This window comes from Suncus etruscus, chromosome 10 (assembly GCF_024139225.1).
Source record: "Suncus etruscus isolate mSunEtr1 chromosome 10, mSunEtr1.pri.cur, whole genome shotgun sequence".
NCBI classification, from domain to species: domain Eukaryota; kingdom Metazoa; phylum Chordata; class Mammalia; order Eulipotyphla; family Soricidae; genus Suncus; species Suncus etruscus.
The window spans coordinates 82,318,035-82,336,968 of NC_064857.1; the positions used below are offsets into that span (position 1 = coordinate 82,318,035).

Sequence of the window (18,934 nt, forward strand, 5' to 3'; positions counted from 1 at the left end):
TTAAACTCTTAGAATCTAGGCAAGATCTTTTGCCCATTGAAATAAACTTTGCTGCAAGGAAGTTCCTATGACTTGAAAGTACCTAAAAATTGTCCTAAACACTTGATTACACATTAGATACACAAAGGTTATCATTCCAAGAGTGTTTGGATTAAGGCTTATGCTATTGGCAACTTCCATCTTTTAAAGATTACAAATAGATATATTTTCCCTGGTAAGAATTCAAGAATATATCTGTGTGAATTTTTATTTTGCTTTCTTACCCTGATTTATTTTGCTTTCCAACAGGGATTTTTTGCCAGGTGGTAGAAGAGACTATACAGTACAAGTTCAGCTGAGGTAAGTTAAAACCTTTCTGTAACTTTAATTTTACACTTTCAAACTGTGTACTTATACTCCTGAATATCAAAATTCACAAGGATGTTTGGGTCATTAAGATTAAATTCCTTTTCTTCATTAATGCAGACTTTGCCTGGCAGAGACAAGTTGCCCTCAAGAGGATCATTACCCTAATAGTTTGTGTATAAAAGTCAACGGGAAGCTATTTCCTTTGCCTGTAAGTTGAATTTTATTCACCAGGGTTGTGTGTAAAGTAGAGACTGGTGAGAACATCAGGAATAGAGATTAGAGGTTTCAAGCTTGGGCCTTTAGGGGGAATTCCACAATTGGGGTGGGGAGGTTAGATGTTCTGGTATTGGAAGCAGTGGAGCAGTTTATAATTTCAATATTTGGGGTGATTACATTGTGTCCAGTTCATCTCTGGCCTGGAAGCTCTGGGCTCCTATCATCTTTCTAATTTCATTTAAAAACAATAATTGTTGAATTAGACTGGATATTTCTCCACTGAGGCTTGGAATGAACTGGATTGGAATAAGCTACTTAATCAGTGCAGTAATGTCAAGGCTAATCAGAAAGTAGCAGAGCATGGCCTCTGTCCCCCTCTACTACCAAGTACATTTAACTGATCTGAGGGCTGTGAGGTGATCCTCCAGTATCACAGTTGCCATTTCAGCAAAGCAGGTCCCAGAGTGATGATTGAGACGCAAATGAAGAAATTATTTAACATCTGTGCCTCTGGAATGAGACAATGAGCAAACTCCTTCAGCTGAGCAAAATGAATCATATCTTCTACCTGATACTGTAGACCCGGTGGTTGTCATTGGACAGCAAAGTGAGGAAGGCCAATGGCCATGACTGACCATGGGTCAAAGAGATATCTTCTTTGTTAAGAGCCGCATTAATCTCAGCCGGCAGTCTGTGCACCTAGACCCCCTACCACTATCTTTGTCTTTGTGGACTGTGTTACTGGACGGCTGCCATCATTTGTGACAGTCCCCTTGGGTTGAAAAGAGAGAGTTCAAAGGTTGAGTGAGCCTCTATACCCACATTCTCTTCAGCCCCAATTTAAACTGCAAGTTTGATTAAGGTCTTCTACCTCCCTATGACTGGTCCTTACTATCTTTAAAAATTTGTTCAGTTGCTGTATGTAAATTCACACTGAGTAAAGGCCTGTCCTTTTTTTTCGTTTTTGGGTCACACCCGCCTGTGCTCAGGGATTTCTCCTGGCTCTATGCTCAGAAATTGCTCCTGGCAGGCTTGGGGGACCATATGGGATACTGGGATTCGAACCACCGTCCTTCTGCATGCAAGGCAAACACGCTACCTCCATACTATCTCTCTAGCCCCTAAAGGTCTGTCCTTTACACTGAGTAAAGACAGTGTCCTGTCTGTTAGACAGTGAAGTGTGTTTGCTGCTTATGGTAACCAGACTATGTCTTTGCTCGCCTGTGCAATCCCATCAGTGTAGTATTGTAGTAATATTGATGGACTGTCCCTATTCTCCCATACAGTACTGTCAGTATAGTATTACATTGGTAGACGAGCTTCACCTACTCTCTCATGCAATCCTGTTAGCGTAATACTGCATTGATAGATGAACTATCTCTCCTGTACTAGCTGGAGAACAACAACAATAACAAAAATACTGAGTCATTGTCTTCTTTTTGGGGGTGAAGGTTGGCACTCCCAACAATGCTCAAGGTTTATTCCTGATTCCTGCTGGTCTAATGCCACTGATTGAATGTGGGTTGCTATGTGCCAGACAAGGAGCACACCTGCGTAGACCCCATTGATACTTTTTATTTAGGTCAAGGGGTTTGGTCAGAAATTCAACCTAGGACTTAATCTTCACATATGCAGAGTATGGAGCTCACCACTTGAGATAAAACCCTTGGTCCCAAATATTGCTTATCTTTTTTTTTGTTTGTTTGGTCCTTGGTTTGGGGGCCCCTGCCACCAGTGCTCAGGGATTACCTCTGGCTCTGCTCATGACACACTTTTGGTGGGCTCAGGGGACTATATGGGATCCCAAAGATTGAACCTAAGTCAACCAAGTACACAAGGCAAATGCCCCACCCTCTGTACAGTTGCTCTGGCCCCCAAATACTGATTATTTTTTCCTAGTTATTTGACCTGGTTTTACTTGTAGAGACAGCATCAGAGAGCATTTTCATCACCCACAACAGTTAGTAATTCTTTTGAATTCCCGCTTAAATTTGTTCTTTCTTTTTCCCACCTCCATTTGATGTGTTTAGAATGAGAGATCTTAAATACAGAGGAGCAACTTGGGTCAAGTCAGACTCTTCTGTAAAAAGAAAAAAGGACTCTTAGCCACTATGACAAGATTTTCTCTTCTTCTATGTGCTGCCCTTCAGTTTGTTCTTGCCTGGGAATGACTGCTGGACTGCAGCAATCCTGGATTTGCTCGTGGTTTTTGCATGGTTGGCGTTGGCCGTCACAATAATTGTGTGGGATGTGCACTTTTGCCCGTGTGTGGGATCAAGTCACATCTATCTGATGTGAGTGAGGCAGGTCCCCTGTCATGAAACCATATCTCGGCTCGGATTCAGTATGTTAGTCTGGAATAAGGGTTTTGCTTTTATTTCTAAACTTTTCTGAACTTAGGAATATTCTATGACATAATTTTCCTCTTAGGCGTGGACTGTGATTCTCTATACAAATTAAAAATGTACAATTGAAATTAAGAAAGATTTTGTAGCATGGAAGAAACGTTACATTTCTGTTAAATTTCCCCCAGGTAATTTGGAATTAATTTTCTTTCGTTGCATCATAGGGCTATGCACCACCCCCCAAAAATGGGATTGAGCAGAAGCGCCCTGGACGCCCTTTGAATATCACATCTTTAGTTAGGTTATCTTCAGCTGTGCCAAACCAGATTTCCATTTCTTGGGCATCAGAAATTGGAAAGGTAAAGATTTTCTTTCTTGTTATGATTAGAACTTTGGATTTCTGGATTTGAAATGCTAAGACCACTAGCACTTATATTTTATTTTTTCAGTGAAACCTACATTTTTATTTAATTAGTTAATTTTGGTTTTGGGGAGTCACACTTGGTGTTGCTTTGGTCTTCCTCTGTGTGTAGGGATCAGTCCTGATGGACTTGGGTGAGGGGTTGCCATATGTGGTGCCAGGGATTGAACCTGGTTCCAATTGCTTTCCTGGCAAGCATTTTACCTGCTGTACTATGTTCTGGCCCTGAATCCCCCTCCCCCCAATGAAAATATTATGAGAACCTTTTTACCTAAAAGTGGAATGATTTTAGTTAGAAATGGGATAAAGAGAATAGTTCCCATTTATTTCATGGTGGCCTAATCTTAGGTGCCAGTTTTGCTAAAGTAGAAGCATAGATTGAAAAACATGCCAGAAGCTATTGTCTTACATGGGTGTTCTTTAAGAGATAATGCCTTTATGTGGTTGAAATTTTATCACCCCAAACTAGCAAAATTGTTTTGTTTGTTTGTTTTTTGGTTTTTGGGCCACACCCGGCGGTGCTCAGGGGTTACTCCTGGCTGTCTGCTCAGAAATAGCTCCTGGCAGGCACGGGGGACCATATGGGACACCAGGATTCGAACCAACCACCTTTGGTCCTGGATCGGCTGCTTGCAAGGCAAACGCTGCTGTGCTATCTCTCCGGGCCCTAGCAAAATTGGTTTTGTTTCCTTCCTAGTCACTTACCTTTTTGTTTAAGCTATTCCAAATCACACTTTTCAGAACTAGACTTTCTTAGATAAGTAGTTTACGTAAGTAGAATATTAACTTCCTTAATACAGATCTTCTTTTTTTTATAGAATTATTCTATGTCTGTATACCTTGTACGACAGCTCACATCAGCCATGTTATTACAGAGATTAAAACTGAAAGGTATAAGAAACCCTGATCATTCAAGAGCACTAAGTAAGTGAATTATTCTTTCTGGTGTTGGAACATTATAAGCTTGAAATTTAATAATTTGTTTGTAACTCTATGCTGAGCAAATTTTTATTTTAAAGTGATAATAAAAACATTAGTTTTGGTTTTTGGATTGCATGTGTTAGAGCTCAGGAACTCTCTATGGCTCTGAGCTTGGCGGCCTCCTACTATGGTGTTCTGGGGACCATAGGCAGTCCTGGCATTGAACCCGTGCCTCCTAAGTGCAAAGCATGTACTCTAATCCATTGAGCTTTCTGTGGCCCTAAAACAAATTAAGAATGGAACCTGCTAGTTTTAAGAAACCCTTTGGAAATAAATGCCAAGAAGATAAGTTAAAATCCCATTCGTATGTTCTTAGGTAAAGAAAAGTTCAATGGTAGGTTATTTTTGGAGGGGATGTGGTCCATACACAGCAGTGTTCTGGGGTTACTTCTGGCTCTGCACTCAGGAATTACTCCTGATGCTGGAGATTGAATCCAGGTTTGTTGCATGTAAGGCAAATGCCCTACCACGTACTCTGGCTTCATCTCCTAATGGTGTTTTTTACTTTTGTTTTTGTTTTTTACTTAATAAAGTTTTATTTCTCAAAATGCACAATTGGGAAATGCTCACACATCTTCCCCAGCAGCTGGGCCATCTCTGCCTTTTGTGTTTCTTGTGAATCACTTGAGCTCTGTGCTTGGACACGAGTTTAATAAGTCCTTTACTCAGGAGCTCCTGAAGGGCTGCCATGACTTAGGGACCCCGAAATCTTCAGCCTCTCTGAGAAAACCGCAGGTATTATGAGCTTATAGTTGCGGACTTCCTTGCAGAGTTTGTCATAGGTGGCTTTGTCAAACAACACTAGGATATTGAACTTGTCCCGAACTTTGCCTTTGGACCACTTCTTTTTCGTCTTGCCTCCAGACTTGTTCACTGGGTCCTTGTCTTTCTTGGCCGACTTTCTGGCATCTTTCTTTTTCTTGTCGTCCTTGGGAGACATCGTGAAGCTCGGAGGACAGCAGCTATTCGTAATGGTGGTCTTTAATGTGTACGTTGACTTGAGCACAGGAATGCAGATCTTTAAAACACTATAGAATGTATTAAAAAAAAGACTTCTGTAGTAGAAGCTCTTTTTTGCAGAAGAAATAATGACATATATCAGTATTTGCTTTCTTAGATATTTTGGGTTTTTTTGTTTGTTTTTTTTTGGGGGGGGTTTGAACTATGCTTTTTATAATATGTAATAGAATCTAACCCAAGCTGGAAATTGTTCAATTTAGTGATAAATTTAATTTATAAGACTTATTTTGAGAAAGATTTATTTTTTTTCTAAATTACTTTTTTTTCTTCACCACTGAATGAAGTGTCAGGGACTTAAGCTGTAGATGAAGGGGGGAATCTTAGTGGGGCTCTTGAAATGGTGTTTTACTGACACCAATTCTCGTCCCTGACAGTCTAATGCTGATCTTCCTTCTACTCCTATTCCTAATCCCCTCTCTTCCCCACCCTTCACTTCCTCACTTTTCTCATCACTCCCCTCCTCTATTCCAGTTCCACTGTGTGCAGTTCTCATCCTCATCTCCATGTGTGAGAATTGGGCCTCTGAAGGAGATACTCATTTATTCTCTTATTTGCACATATTTCTAGCTTGCATACATTCCTGGCTGAGTAAAATGATAGACATTACCTACTATATATATAGCAGTTTTCAGCTGTCAAAAGAAAGTATTTTCACCTTTTTGTTCTCAAATCTATAAACTGTTAGAATCACTGTTCTTGAATTAGAGTAATATCATGAATGTGTTTGAAAACCGCAAAATTTCAGTGTGTTAATGTTATCCAAGTTCCTCGGTTCTTCTGTTTTGAGCTTCTATTTATACTGGAAGTAAAAGTATATACAATGCATATACATCTATATTCACAACATAGAGGTTATAATGCCAAATAAATGTTTCTGCATTAAGTTTTGTTTAGTTTCTCAAACTACTCAGTGTTTTTTAAGAAGTTGATTTTTTAGATATTTATTCTAATTTTTTTTTAACAGTTAAGGAAAAGCTTACAGCAGATCCTGATAGTGAAATTGCTACAACAAGCCTTCGAGTGTCCCTAATGTGCCCTGTAAGTAAAGCAGTAGAGTGTTTTGAGGGATTGCACTTTTTTATGAGTTACTAATTTTACGGTTTAAAAAAAATCAATGTGGAATGAATGATATATTTAAGCAGAATTCTGAACCATTTTTTATTTTCTCATTTTGAAATCTGATAAAGCTTTATAAATATAAACAAGATGTAAGATCTGAAAGCGAACTTCAGGTTAAGAATCACCTGTCAGGGTTTATGCCTTAGATAACCCACCACTATTTTTCCTTTTATTAAAATAGTAAATACTGAAAAATGATGATAAAATTACTGGGACCTACTAGTGGAGATTGAACTTGGTTTAATAAATTGGGATTTGTAAGATATTTTGATGTTTGTAATATATTTTTAAATTGCATAATAATTTTTTTTTTATGTAGTATCTCCTTACAGAGAACAAGGGAGAGAAATTAGTCAGCGGGTTAGCTTCTTCTCTGTACTTGGTACTAAGCTAGTTATTGAAAGGATGGTGGAAGAAAACTTGGTAAGAAGTTATTAGAAGGTCAGTAGTCTAGTTTGGGAGAGAAAACCAACTCACATGAAAAGCAATAGGTTGTACTTAGCACAGATAAGAAACGAGCTGGGAGAGGTCAAGCATTGTGGACGAAGGCTTCTTTGAATTCAGTCTCACCTGTCCTAGATGAGAGGGACCTAATTTGTTGGTCGGTCACCCCTGTTAGAAATTTCCAGATTCTCATGTGGAGAATTATAAAGAGAGACAAAGGAAGTTATTAATTGAATTTGTATTCTATGCTCTTTACTTAAATATCTCAGCAGGCTCAGTAGTTTTCTTTTTTGGGGGGCGTGGCACACCCCTGCGGTGCTCAGGGGTTATTCCTGGCTCTGTGTTCAGAAATCGCTCCTGGCGGGCTTGGGGGACCATATGGGATGCCGGGATCAAACCCAGGTTTGTCCCGGGTCGGCTGCGTGCAAGGCAAACGCCCTACCTACTGCTGTACTATCACTCCAGCCCAGTTTTCCCATTTTTCAATGGGAAAGCAAGCCTGAAAAGAAGTAGACAAACCTTTAGTATTATTAACATGAGCAAACACGGATGAGAATTTATGTCTTACATTTCAGTTTTCTTTCTTTCTTTTTTTTTTTTTTTTTTTTTTTTGGTTTTTGGTTTTTGGGCCACACCCGGCAGTGCTCAGGGGTAACTCCTGGCTGTCTGCTCAGAAATAGCTCCTGGCAGGCACGGGGGATCGTATGGGACACCGGGATTCGAACCTACCACCTTTGTCCTGGATCGGCTGCTTGCAAGGCAAACGCCGCTGTGCTATTTCTCCGGGCCCGACATTTCAGTTTTCTAATAGAATATCATATTTTCAGATATGTCTACAATTTAATACCTTGATTATATAAGCTCACTCTCTGATCTCCCTGGAATGTGGTGATAGCAGGTGTTCTGACTCATCATTTAACTTAACCAAAACTTTAACCAAACTTAATCAAACTTACTTCATTGGAAAGAAACAGAGTAACGTGAAATTAGGCTTGCTTAGAAATCAAGAACCTGAAGTTATCAAACATAGAGTGAAGTTGGACATCAATGCCCTCAGATGGGGATGCGAGAGTGTTTGTACCCCCTAAAGCTCTCAATTCACAAACTTACAAGTGTGTTAATGTGTTATTCATGGCCTCATACATGCTAAGCATTTGGTCTCTCAATGATCTACATCTCTGACCAGATAGGTTATCACAGGGCTTTCTATCAGGACAAAAGTACTTTTTTGTCATTGTTGTTTTGGGGCCACACCTGGTGATGCTCAGGGGTTTCTCCTGGCTATGCGCTCAGAAATTGCTCCTGGCTTGGGGGACCATATAGGACACTGGGGATTGGGGATCGAAACAAGGTTCGTCCTGGGTCAGCCACGTGCAAGGCAAATGCCCTACTCTGTGCTATATCGCTCTGGTCTCCCAGGCCAGAAGTACTTTTTATAAAGCTGAACAAGGGTCATTCTGTAGTTGTACAATGCTATATCCTGTGTCTGACTGTCTTAGAACTAGTTCTTCTACTGTCCCCTACTGCTTTTGTTTTAACACTGTCTTTCTAGTGAATAACAATTAAAATAACACAAATGCTCTGCTAATATGAGCAGATTATCAAATTTTGAAACTGGTAAAATGATGTGTAAGGATTCTGACTACTTAAGAATGGGAAGCAAATAAATTTGTCAATTTAAGAATCAGTGAAAATTTTAAGAACGTTAACTTTGCAATTTTGGGGAGCCATACCCAGCGGTGCTCAGGGATTACTAGTGGCTCTGTGCTCAGAAGTTACTCCTGGCAGGCTTGGGGGACCATATAGGATGCTGGGGAACCCTTTAACTTGAACTTAACCTTAACTTTAACTTCATGGTGACATGAAGTAACATATGAAATAGTTTTTTATCTTATTTGAAGTTTGTTGCATGTTTCCTTTCTCTGCTTACAAATGACAACAGATGTATTTTGGAGATTTTTTTTTTTGAGTTTTTTTATATTGGGGGAGGTGCACAGTTGGCGGTGCTCACATGTTACTTCTGGCTTTGCACTCAGAAATTGCCCCTGGCAGGCTCGGGGGACCCTCTGGGATGCCAGGAATTAAACCCAGGTTGGCTGTGTGCAAGGCAAACACCCTACTGCTGTGTTTTCACTCTGGACCCTGAGTGTTTATATATATGTGTGTATATATATAGTTTTTTTTTTCTCCTGTATGATTTTTCTTTTCAGGGTGATTCATTGGCGGGGGGCTGTCTCATTCGCTAGCAATCGGGTTACTCCTGGCTCTGCGTTCAGAAATCACTCCTGGCAGGGTTGGGGGACCATATGAGATGCTGGGGATAGAACCTGGGTAGGCTACATGCAAGGCAAACACACTATGCCATTGCTCTTATCTCCCAGGACAATTTTTTTTTTTTTTTTATTTGTTTTTGGTTTTTGGGCCACACCCGGCGATGCTCAGGGGTTACTCCTGGCTGTCTGCTCAGAAATAGCTCCTGGCAGGCACAGGGGACCATATGGGACACCGGGATTTGAACCAACCACCTTTGGTCCTGGATCGGCTGCTTGCAAGGCAAACACCGCTGTGCTATCTCTCCGGCCCCCCCAGGACAATTTCTTAAAAGAGGTGCTTGAGTACTTTTTCGAATGTGGTTGAGCAAACAAAATTTGGGAGTTAGCTATATTTTTTAAATAAGTGTGTGGGTGGATGGAGGGAGAGAGAGAAAAGAAGAGAGAATATGAAGAAACCCACCTTATGTGTTTAGAGCAAATACAATTAATAGATAAGTCAGATGAAAGTCTTTAAAGACCAGACAGTTTCAGTATCAATATCAGTTGGAGAATGCAAATGATTTTGGCCAGGTGCTTGTAGACATTACACAAGCCTGGCACGTGGGAAGTGTAAAGGAAAATCACAGGTGGGATGCACTTGGAAGTTTAAGGGAACACCATGGATTTGTTAGATAATGAATGATATTTAACTGGTAGTTAAGGTGGAGAAAAATGTGCTATTTCACAAGGCATTTATAAAATGACTTAAGAAGAGACTGAGCTCAGGAGTGAGAATGAACACAGTTCAGACTCTCCCATGGGGTCCCAAGGAAGGTAAATTTCTAGTTCCTCTTGAAGAAGAGGGGTTCTAGTGAATGTTAATAAATATATTTCTGATCAAAATCTTTTAGTTTTACACATGAATTGCATCTTGAGGATGCCAGTTACCATTTTTAGTCTGTCCTGCAGAGGGTGCTGGGTGGCTGGGAGATAGGAAGGGAAGTGAGATTTGATTTCATCTCCAGATATTAGAAGCTTTTTACAAATGTGCCTACTAGGGCAGGTTCCAGGGGCTGGGATGCTGTCTTTTGGAAACCCAGATTTTTATCGGCTCAGGCATTGCACAGTACCCCCAGCTCAGATGTAAAACAAAGCATCTGCTGCTATAAATACTTGGAAAACACTGATTTGAGCCTTTTTTTTTTGTTTTTGTTTTTGGTCACTCCTGGTGGTGTTCAGGGAACCATATGGGATATTGGGAATCCAATCTGAGCTGATTGTGTGCAAGGCAAGAGCCTTAACCATTATCCAGAGTGTTATCGCTCTGGACCCTGATATGAGCCATTTTTACCAATAAGCTTATAAATATAAACTGATTTGATTTAGGTAGATTCCACTTTTTAATTTGTGGATGAGGTCACTTAACTGAATGTAGGGTGGTTTTTTTGGTTTTGGTTTTTGGGTCACACCTGGCAACCGCTCAGGGGTTACTACTGGTTCTACGCTCAGAAATCGCTCCTGGCAGGCTGTGGGGACCATATGGGATGCTGGGATTTGTACCCTGTCCTTCTGCATGCAAGGCAAACATTCTGTAAGGTTTTAAGATACATTTGCATATGCATAGAACATCTGTGAAAGGACATCAATAGTTGGATAGCACCTCTTAGTGGAGGAAGGAGAGGAGAGGAGAGGTGTGTCTTTTCTGTCTGTGAATTTCCATGTTACCAAAAATACAAAATTGGGGCCCCCAGCAATAGCACAGTGGTAGGGTATTATTTACCTTTAATGGCCGACCTGGGACAGACCTGTGTTCGATCCCTGGCATCCTATATGGTCCCCATAGCCTGCCAAGAGTAACCCCTAAATGCTTCTAAGTGTAAACACCCTCTCCCCCCATAAATGTGACCTTTTAAATATCACAGGGCAGTCAGTGAATACTTGGAAAAGTAAATTCTTGTTTGATTTTCTTTTTCAGATTGATCCTTGTATTTTTCCATCTTTTATAACTGTTTCCTTTGCGGCTTTGTTCTCCACCTGAAATCATTTCCCATTTTCTTTCCTGTAGTTAGGAAAAATGAGGCTGACAATCCCATGCCGTGCAGTGACTTGTACACATCTGCAGTGTTTTGATGCTGCCCTCTATCTTCAAATGAACGAGAAGAAACCAACTTGGATTTGTCCTGTATGTGACAAAAAAGCTGCCTATGAAAGTCTGATATTAGATGGGTGAGTGTAGCTGTTGGTTGTTTCTCCTCCCTATATAGATTCACATCGTCTGTGTGTTTTCTGCTTCCAGCTTAATTATACTTTTTATATGGAAATTTTATGTTTTTGGTCTTGGGTCCACTCCTAGTGGTCGTTTTGTGGCCACATCTGGTGAATCACTCAGGGGCTGCTGCTCAGGATCCTGGGTTGCTGGGATCAAACTTGGGTCTCCAGCATTTTGAGCATACACGCTGACTGTTTAAGCTCTTCCTATTCTACTCATCTTTTTTTTTTTTCCTTTTCCCACACATCTTAATTGTAAATTAGCTAGTTGTTTATTTCTATTACCGTGATTTGTGTTGGGTTTAGAGTGAGAATTTTCCTTACATTTGTGCTTTCCAAGGTTACATTTTATAGCCCTTGGGAAGCGGCAAAGGCCATTTGGCGATGCCATTTTGCTTTCTTAGAACTCTTAAAGAGCACTTAGGAATTAAGCAGAACTGCATTAAAATATTTTAATTTAATTCAAATTTTAAAGGACAGTCACTATAGAGATCTGTGAGATCAGCTTTTTTACTTTACTGGGCTTTTACTTTTCAGTCTTCTTAACTTTGAAATAATTTCAGACTTAGCAAAGAGTCGTGAAACAGTACAAAGAATTGCCTGTGTGATTTTGACCCTGGTTCAGGTGTAGATTCTGCAATATTTCCACCCTCACATTGCCTTTAGGTAACATACATAAATGCAAGTTTTTGTTGGTTTGGTTACCCCCCATCCATCGTGCTTCTGTGCTCTCCTTCTGGCTCTATTTAGTGTCATGCTGGGACACCATATAGGGTACCAGGAATTAAACCTGGGTCAACCCTCTCCGAGGCAAGTGCCCTACTTACTATACCTGTTGTGCTGCCTCTCTGGCTCCTTGTGGTTGTTTTAAAATATTAAGTGTTCGAGGTCGGAGAGATAGCATGGAGGTAAGGCGTTTGCCTTTCATGCAGAAGGACGGTGGTTTAAATCCCAGCATCCCATACTAGTCCCCGTGCCTGCCAGGGGTGATTTCTGAGCGTAGAGCCAGGAGTAACCCCTGAGCGCTGCCGGGTGTGACCTCCCGCAAAAACAAAACAAAACAAAAAAATACATATATTAAGTGTTCAAATACCAAAACAAACAATATCAAATAGCATTGCTTTTGTCTCCAAGGTAATAATGTAAGACTGTAATTTCACTGTTTCTATTTCTCTTTTGAATAGTGCGATTGGTTACATTTATTTTTTAATTGGCTTGCAGGCTTTTTATGGAAATTCTCAATGACTGTTCTGATGTGGATGAGATCAAATTCCAAGAAGATGGTTCTTGGTGTCCAATGAGACCGAAGAAAGAAGCTATGAAAGTGCCCAGCCAGCCATGTACAAAAATAGAAAGTATGTGCAGAATGATGGCAGAAAGTAAAGTGCAGGGAGGCTTTTCGAGCTCATTGACCTGGCCCTTGGAACTCCATTTAGTCAACTAGACCTCAGTTTGCTAACTTTATATTTCCTAATGTTTTCTGTTAAGGATAGAATTTTTCTCATGATTTTAGTTTTTCTTTTAAAAAATGTGATTAAAAAAATCATTCTTTTAGGGGCTGGAGTGGTGGTGCAGTGGTAGGGCATTTGCCTTGCATGCGGCTAGGACCGTGGTTTGATTCCCCGGTGTCCCAAATGGTCCCGCAAGCCAGGAGTAACTCCTGAGGGTCACAAAACAAACCTTATCGTTTTATAATCAGCTTTTTCTTAGGATTTTGGGCCACACATGGCTTTGCTCATGGTTTACTTCTGGCTTTAGGCTTCAAGGAGGAACTTGGGAGGACCATATTGGGTGCTGGGGATCAAACCTGGACTAGCCAGGCCCAAAGCTAGCACCTCTGTGTGGTATAATATCTCTCCTGTCCCTAATTTTTTTTTTTTTTTTTTTTGGTTTTTGGGTCACACCAGGTAGCGCTCAGGGTTTTTCCTGGCTCTACGCTCAGAAATTGCTCCTGGCAGGCTCGGGGACCAAGGATGCTGGGATTTGAACCATCGACCTTCTGTATGCAGGGCAAATGCCTTACCTCCATGTTATCTCTCCAGCCCCCCTAATCTTTTTCTTAGTTTATTTTTAAATTAAATAATGAAACAGCCGGGACGGCAAGGTGGCACTAGAGGTAAGGTGTCTGTCTTGCAAGTGCTAGCCAAGGAAGGACCGTGGTTTGATCCCCCGGCATCCCATATGGTCCCCCCAAGCCAGGGGCAATTTCTGAGTACTTAGCCAGGAGTAACCCCTGAACATCAAATGGGTGTGGCCGAAAAACAAAAAAAAATAGACAAAATAATGAAACAGCCACCTTAACCGTAATTTATGTTGATAACATTTTGTTAAATAGAATGTCATAAATGATCTTTCTTTCTTTCTTCTTTCTTTCTTTCTTTCTTTCTTTCTTTCTTTCTTTCTTTCTTTCTTTCTTTCTTTCTTTCTTTCTTTCTTTCTTTCTTTCTTTCTTTCTTTCTTTCTTTCTTTCTTCCTTCCTTCCTTCCTTCCTTCCTTCCTTCCTTCCTTCCTTCCTTCCTTCCTTCCTTCCTTCCTTCCTTCCTTCCTTCCTTCCTTCCTTCCTTCCTTCCTTCCTTCCTTCCTTCCTTCCTTCCTTCCTTCCTTCCTTCCTTCCTTCCTTCCTTCCTTCCTTCCTTCCTTCCTTCCTTCCTTCCTTCCTTCCTTCCTTCTTTCTTTCTTTCTTTCTTTTTTTTTTTTTTTTTTTTTTGGTTTCTGGGTCACACCCGGCAGTGCTCAGGGGTTACTCCTGGCTCTATGCTCAGAAATTGCTCCTGGCAGGCACGGGGCACCATATGGGACGCCGGGATTCGAACCACGGACCTTCTGCATGAAAGGCAAACGCCTTACCTCCATGCTATCTCTCCGGCCCCATAAATGACATTTCTATGGACAGTGCTTTAAAATTGTTTTTCAATGGGCCAGAGTGATAGCACAGAGTAGGGCATTTGCCTTGCATGTAGCCAATTTCAACAGATGGTGGTTCGAATCCCGGCATCCCATATGGTCCCCCATGCCAGCCAGGAGCGACTTCTGAGTGCAGAGCCAGGAGTAACACTTGAGCTCCTTCAGGTGTGACCCCCCAAAACAACAAAACAAAAAGAATGGCTTTTCAAGAAAGTGTGTTGTGAGAATCCCAAGTTGAAATGGGATTTGTGAGGTCACATTGCCCACGAATGAATGAAGTAGATGGGTGATTACAGCTTCTGCTCTAGAGAAGTGAGCACGGTATGCCCATTTCTTTGTGGGAAGGAACTTGACTGCTGTTTTGGTTACTTAGAATGTTAACTCACCACGGGGTCGGCGAGGTGGCGCTAGAGGTAAGGTGTCTGCTTTGCAAGTGCTAGCCAAGGAAGGACCGTGGTTCGATCCCCTGGTGTCCCATATCATCCCCCAAGCCAGGGCCGATTTCTGAGCGCTTAACCAGGAGTAACCCCTGAGCATCAAACAGGTGGGGCCTGAAAAACAAAACAAAACAAAACAAAAGAATGTTAACTCACCTTTCAGATTCAGGGACTTGTGCTCTCTGAGTTCTGAAACTTAGTCTTAAAACAACAACTGGATGTAGTTCATTCTCTGCATTTGGGTTTTATGTTCATTATATTTGACAGTCTGACAGTATAATGACTAGTAAAAGGTGAGAATAAGAAGAGAAGGAAAAAGCAAAGAACTTATGTCAATATTAATCATTTTCTTGTGATTGTTATTGCACCCAAGAGTAGAAGACGTGCTTTCCCTCATCTTTGAAGAAAGTTGTGATTAGCTGCTGCTGTCATTTTCTGTGATAAAATTAGCATTCATTTCCTACTCAGTAGATTAGAACTCAGAATAAATTTCTAGAAAAGTTAATGATTAGCTGATATATGGTATGTATTACTACTTTAGTGGGAAGAAAAGACAACCAGTGATTAGTAGGTAATTGATAGGAAAGCTTTCCATGTCTCGAGAGCTTCTGTGAAAGTGGGTTGTTATAACTTACCAAGCTGAACTTTTACAGCAAATTCTGCCTTTCCATGAAGAACTTAAAATTCTTTGACAGGAGCTGACTGGTTTGCCTCATTGTAAGTATCTGCTAATGCCTTAACCTGCTACACTTGAGGATACACAGCCAGTGACAGCACAGGCGTATTTTTGTCTGGGTTGATGGTGGGATCTGTATGTGTTCATTGAACAAGCTTAGAGCAAACTTCAGAAGGCTTTTTCTTGCTCCATTGTCATTTCTTAGTGTTCACTCTGTTTCTTCAACAGGAGATGGGTCTCTGTAGCACTATAAATTTATGGCTTTACCAGACCCTGTACTCTCCTTGACTGCTTGCATGATTAAGCTATAGTCACACTTCTCATGTCTTTTCTTCACTATGTACAGGTTCAAGTGTCCTCAGTAAACCTTGTTCCGTGACTACTGTTGCTGGTGAGGCAAGTAAGAAGAAAGTGGATGTTATTGATCTAACCATCGAAAGTTCTTCCGATGAAGAGGAAGACCCCCCTGCCAAAAGGAAATGCATCTTTATGTCAGAAACACAAAGCAGTCCAACCAAAGGGTTCGTTAATTTATAGTTCGCTGTTATCTGCCACGCTTAGAACAGGCTGTTCTTGGGAGGATTTGTAATTGTCTCAGAGTTAATTAACTGTGGAAGGCCATTTGAATTCACTTTATTCAGTTGAAGTTTCAGGTTAACATATCTATAGGAGAGCAAATTTTTTTTTTTTGGTTTTTGGGCCACACCCGGTAACGCTCAGGGGTTACTCCTGGCTATGCACTCAGAAGTTGCTCCTGGCTTGGGGGACCATATGGGACCCCGGGGGATCGAATCGCGGTCCCTCCAAGGCTAGCGCAGGCAAGGCAGGCACCTTACCTCTAGTGCCACCGCCCGGCCCCAGGAGAGCAAATTTTAATGAAGGAAATATTCTCAGATTTGAGAAGAGCAGAGAACTTCTTTCAGTGAAGTGTTTGATATGTGATACTTTTTTTTTTTTTTTTTTTTTGGACCACACCCGGCATTGATCAGGGGTCACTCCTGGCTGTCTGCTCAGAAATAGCTCCTGGCAGGCACAGGGGACCATATGGGACACCAGGATTCGAACCAACCACCTTTGGTTCTGGATTGGCTGCTTGCAAGGCAAACGCCACTGTGCTATCTCTTCCAGGCCCAGATACTTTTTTCTTTTTTTCTTTTTTTCTTTTTTTTTTTTTGGTTTTTGGGTCACACCCGGCGGTGCTCAGGGGTTACTCCTGGCTGTCTGCTCAGAAACAGCTCCTGGCAGGCACGGGGGACCATATGGGACACCGGGATTCGAACCAACCACCTTTGGTCCTGGATCGGCTGCTTGCAAGGCAAACGCCACTGTGCTATCTCTCCAGGCCCACTTTTGCCATTTTTTAAAATCTATTTCTAAGGACCAAATTTGGTATCACAGACCAACCTGAGGAAGCCTGTTAAAGTCAAGTATGAGGTTAGGAGTTTAATAAGTGTGGGTTCAAATTTTGGTCGTTTACTCTGATCTTGGAAATTTTTGTTTTGTTTTGTTCTGTTTTGGGGCCACATCTGGCACTTCTCAGGACTTAGTCCTAGCTTTATGCACAGGATCCACTCCTAGCACGGATATTATCTGCAGTGCCAGTGCTCAAACCTGGGTCAGATACATGCAAGACAGGTGCCTTAACCTTACCTGTACTGTGTCTCTCCTTGTATGAAACTGATTTAATATGTTTGAGCCCACTTTATTTTTTTTGTTTTGTTTTTTGGGTCACACCCGGCAGGGCTCAGGGGTTACTCCTGGCTCTACACTCAGAACTCACTCCTGGCAGGCACGGGGGACCATATGGGATGCTGGGATTCGAACCACCGTCTTCTTGCATACAAGGCAAACGCCTTACCTCCATACTATCTCTCCGGCCCCTGAGCCCTCTTTTTTTAATCTATAAAATGGGCTTAAATACTGTCTACCTCAAAAAATTTAGTATCAAGCTGCCATCCGATAATAAAAAAATCTGCGCTTTAGTGTTAGATACTGAGTGTCTCATTGAAAATTAATTGCCATCCTGGGCAAAATATGGGCACATTCTTTGAATTTAGTGGCAGGAGTTGTAGCTAAGTTTTAAAAAATGGGTCTGGGGCCCGGAGAGATAGCACAGCGGCTTTTGCCGTGCAAGCAGCCAATCCAGGACCAAAGGTGGTTGGTTCGAATCCCAGTGTCCCATATGGTCCCCCGTGCCTGCCAGGAGCTATTTCTGAGCAGACAGCCAGGAGTAACCCCTGATCAACGCTGGGTGTGGCCCAAAAACCAATAAATAAATAAATAAATAAATAAATAAATAAAAATAAAAGATGGGTCTGATCAGAGCATTTAGCAGTTGATTCTTTTCTTATCTTGGAACTTAAGAGAAAACATTAGGAGCTCCACGAACACAGTTTTTTCCAAGCTGTGTGTTCTAATCTGATACTTTCTCTGTACTTTTTTTTTTGTGTGTGGTTTTTGGGTCACACCCGGCAGTGCTCAGGGGTTATTCCTGGCTCCAGGCTCAGAAATTGCTCCTGGCAGGCACGGGGGACCATATGGGACGCTGGGATTCGAACCGATGACTTCCTGCATGAAAGGCAAATGCCTTACCTCCATGCTATCTTCGGCCCCCTTTCTCTGTACTTCTATAACGTTTTTATTGAGTTACAATTTATATGCCATAAAATTCACCTGTCTTAAGTGTTTAGTTGCTCTTAGGGATTTTTATAAATTCTTAGATTTGTATAATCATAATTCAGTTATACTGTTAAGTATTTAATATTTTAACTTCTGTTCAGTTTTCAGCATATCATTGATCATCGCATCCCATAAGCTTGTAGACATTTTATTTAGATGGAATTATCCTATCAGTGTACTTTTGCAGCATTCTTTTTTTTATATGTCCTGCAGGCTCGGGGACCATATGGAATGAAGGGAATCAAACCACCGTCAGTCCTAGGTTGACTGCGTGCAAGACAAATGCTCTATTGCTGTGTTATTTCTCTGGTCCAAGAATTAAGGTTTTTGTACTGTGTTGTTTGCTGTTCCAGACATGATTGCCATAGGAAAAGTTTTTCTTACCTGTGGAATCAGAATGAAAATTATTTTTGTAGTGGAACAGAGAATTAACAAAGTCTTTTGCTATCTTTTTTTCTTTTTAAGTTTGATTTTTTTGATTGTTTTGGGTCATACCCGGTGGTGCTCAGGGGTCACTCCTGGCTCTCTGCTCAGAAATCGCTCCTGGTGAACACGGGGGACCATATGGGATGCCGGGATTCAAACCACCATTGGTCCTGGGTTGGCCATTACCACTGCGCTATTTTTTCAGGTCCTTGATATCTTTTTTTCTAATGCTCATTATTCATTGCTCCTTTCAGACAGTTTAACACTTCTGTAATTTAAGTGAACAAAAAATTGCAATTTATAAAATGTTGGCTGAAATGTAGGGCCAAGGGAATGGAGTACTCATATGTGCGTAAATTTACAGATTTACCCACTGATGCTATATTTACTGTTGGTGG

General features: G+C 41.2%; 1 protein-coding gene across 4 annotated transcripts in view; it reads left to right on the forward strand.

Annotated features, from left to right (window-relative positions):
* Window positions 1-18,934, forward strand: part of PIAS2 (protein inhibitor of activated STAT 2) — a 71,918-nt gene that overhangs the window by 38,686 nt on the left and 14,298 nt on the right. For all 4 annotated transcript variants that reach the window (XM_049781540.1, XM_049781541.1, XM_049781542.1 and 1 more), the window contains 8 exons: window positions 289-339; window positions 466-556; window positions 3,134-3,268; window positions 4,149-4,254; window positions 6,296-6,369; window positions 11,212-11,372; window positions 12,636-12,769; window positions 15,778-15,952. In XM_049781540.1, coding sequence (XP_049637497.1) covers window positions 289-339; window positions 466-556; window positions 3,134-3,268; window positions 4,149-4,254; window positions 6,296-6,369; window positions 11,212-11,372; window positions 12,636-12,769; window positions 15,778-15,952 — 927 coding nt within the window. The remainder of the gene's footprint in view (window positions 1-288; window positions 340-465; window positions 557-3,133; window positions 3,269-4,148; window positions 4,255-6,295; window positions 6,370-11,211; window positions 11,373-12,635; window positions 12,770-15,777; window positions 15,953-18,934) is intronic.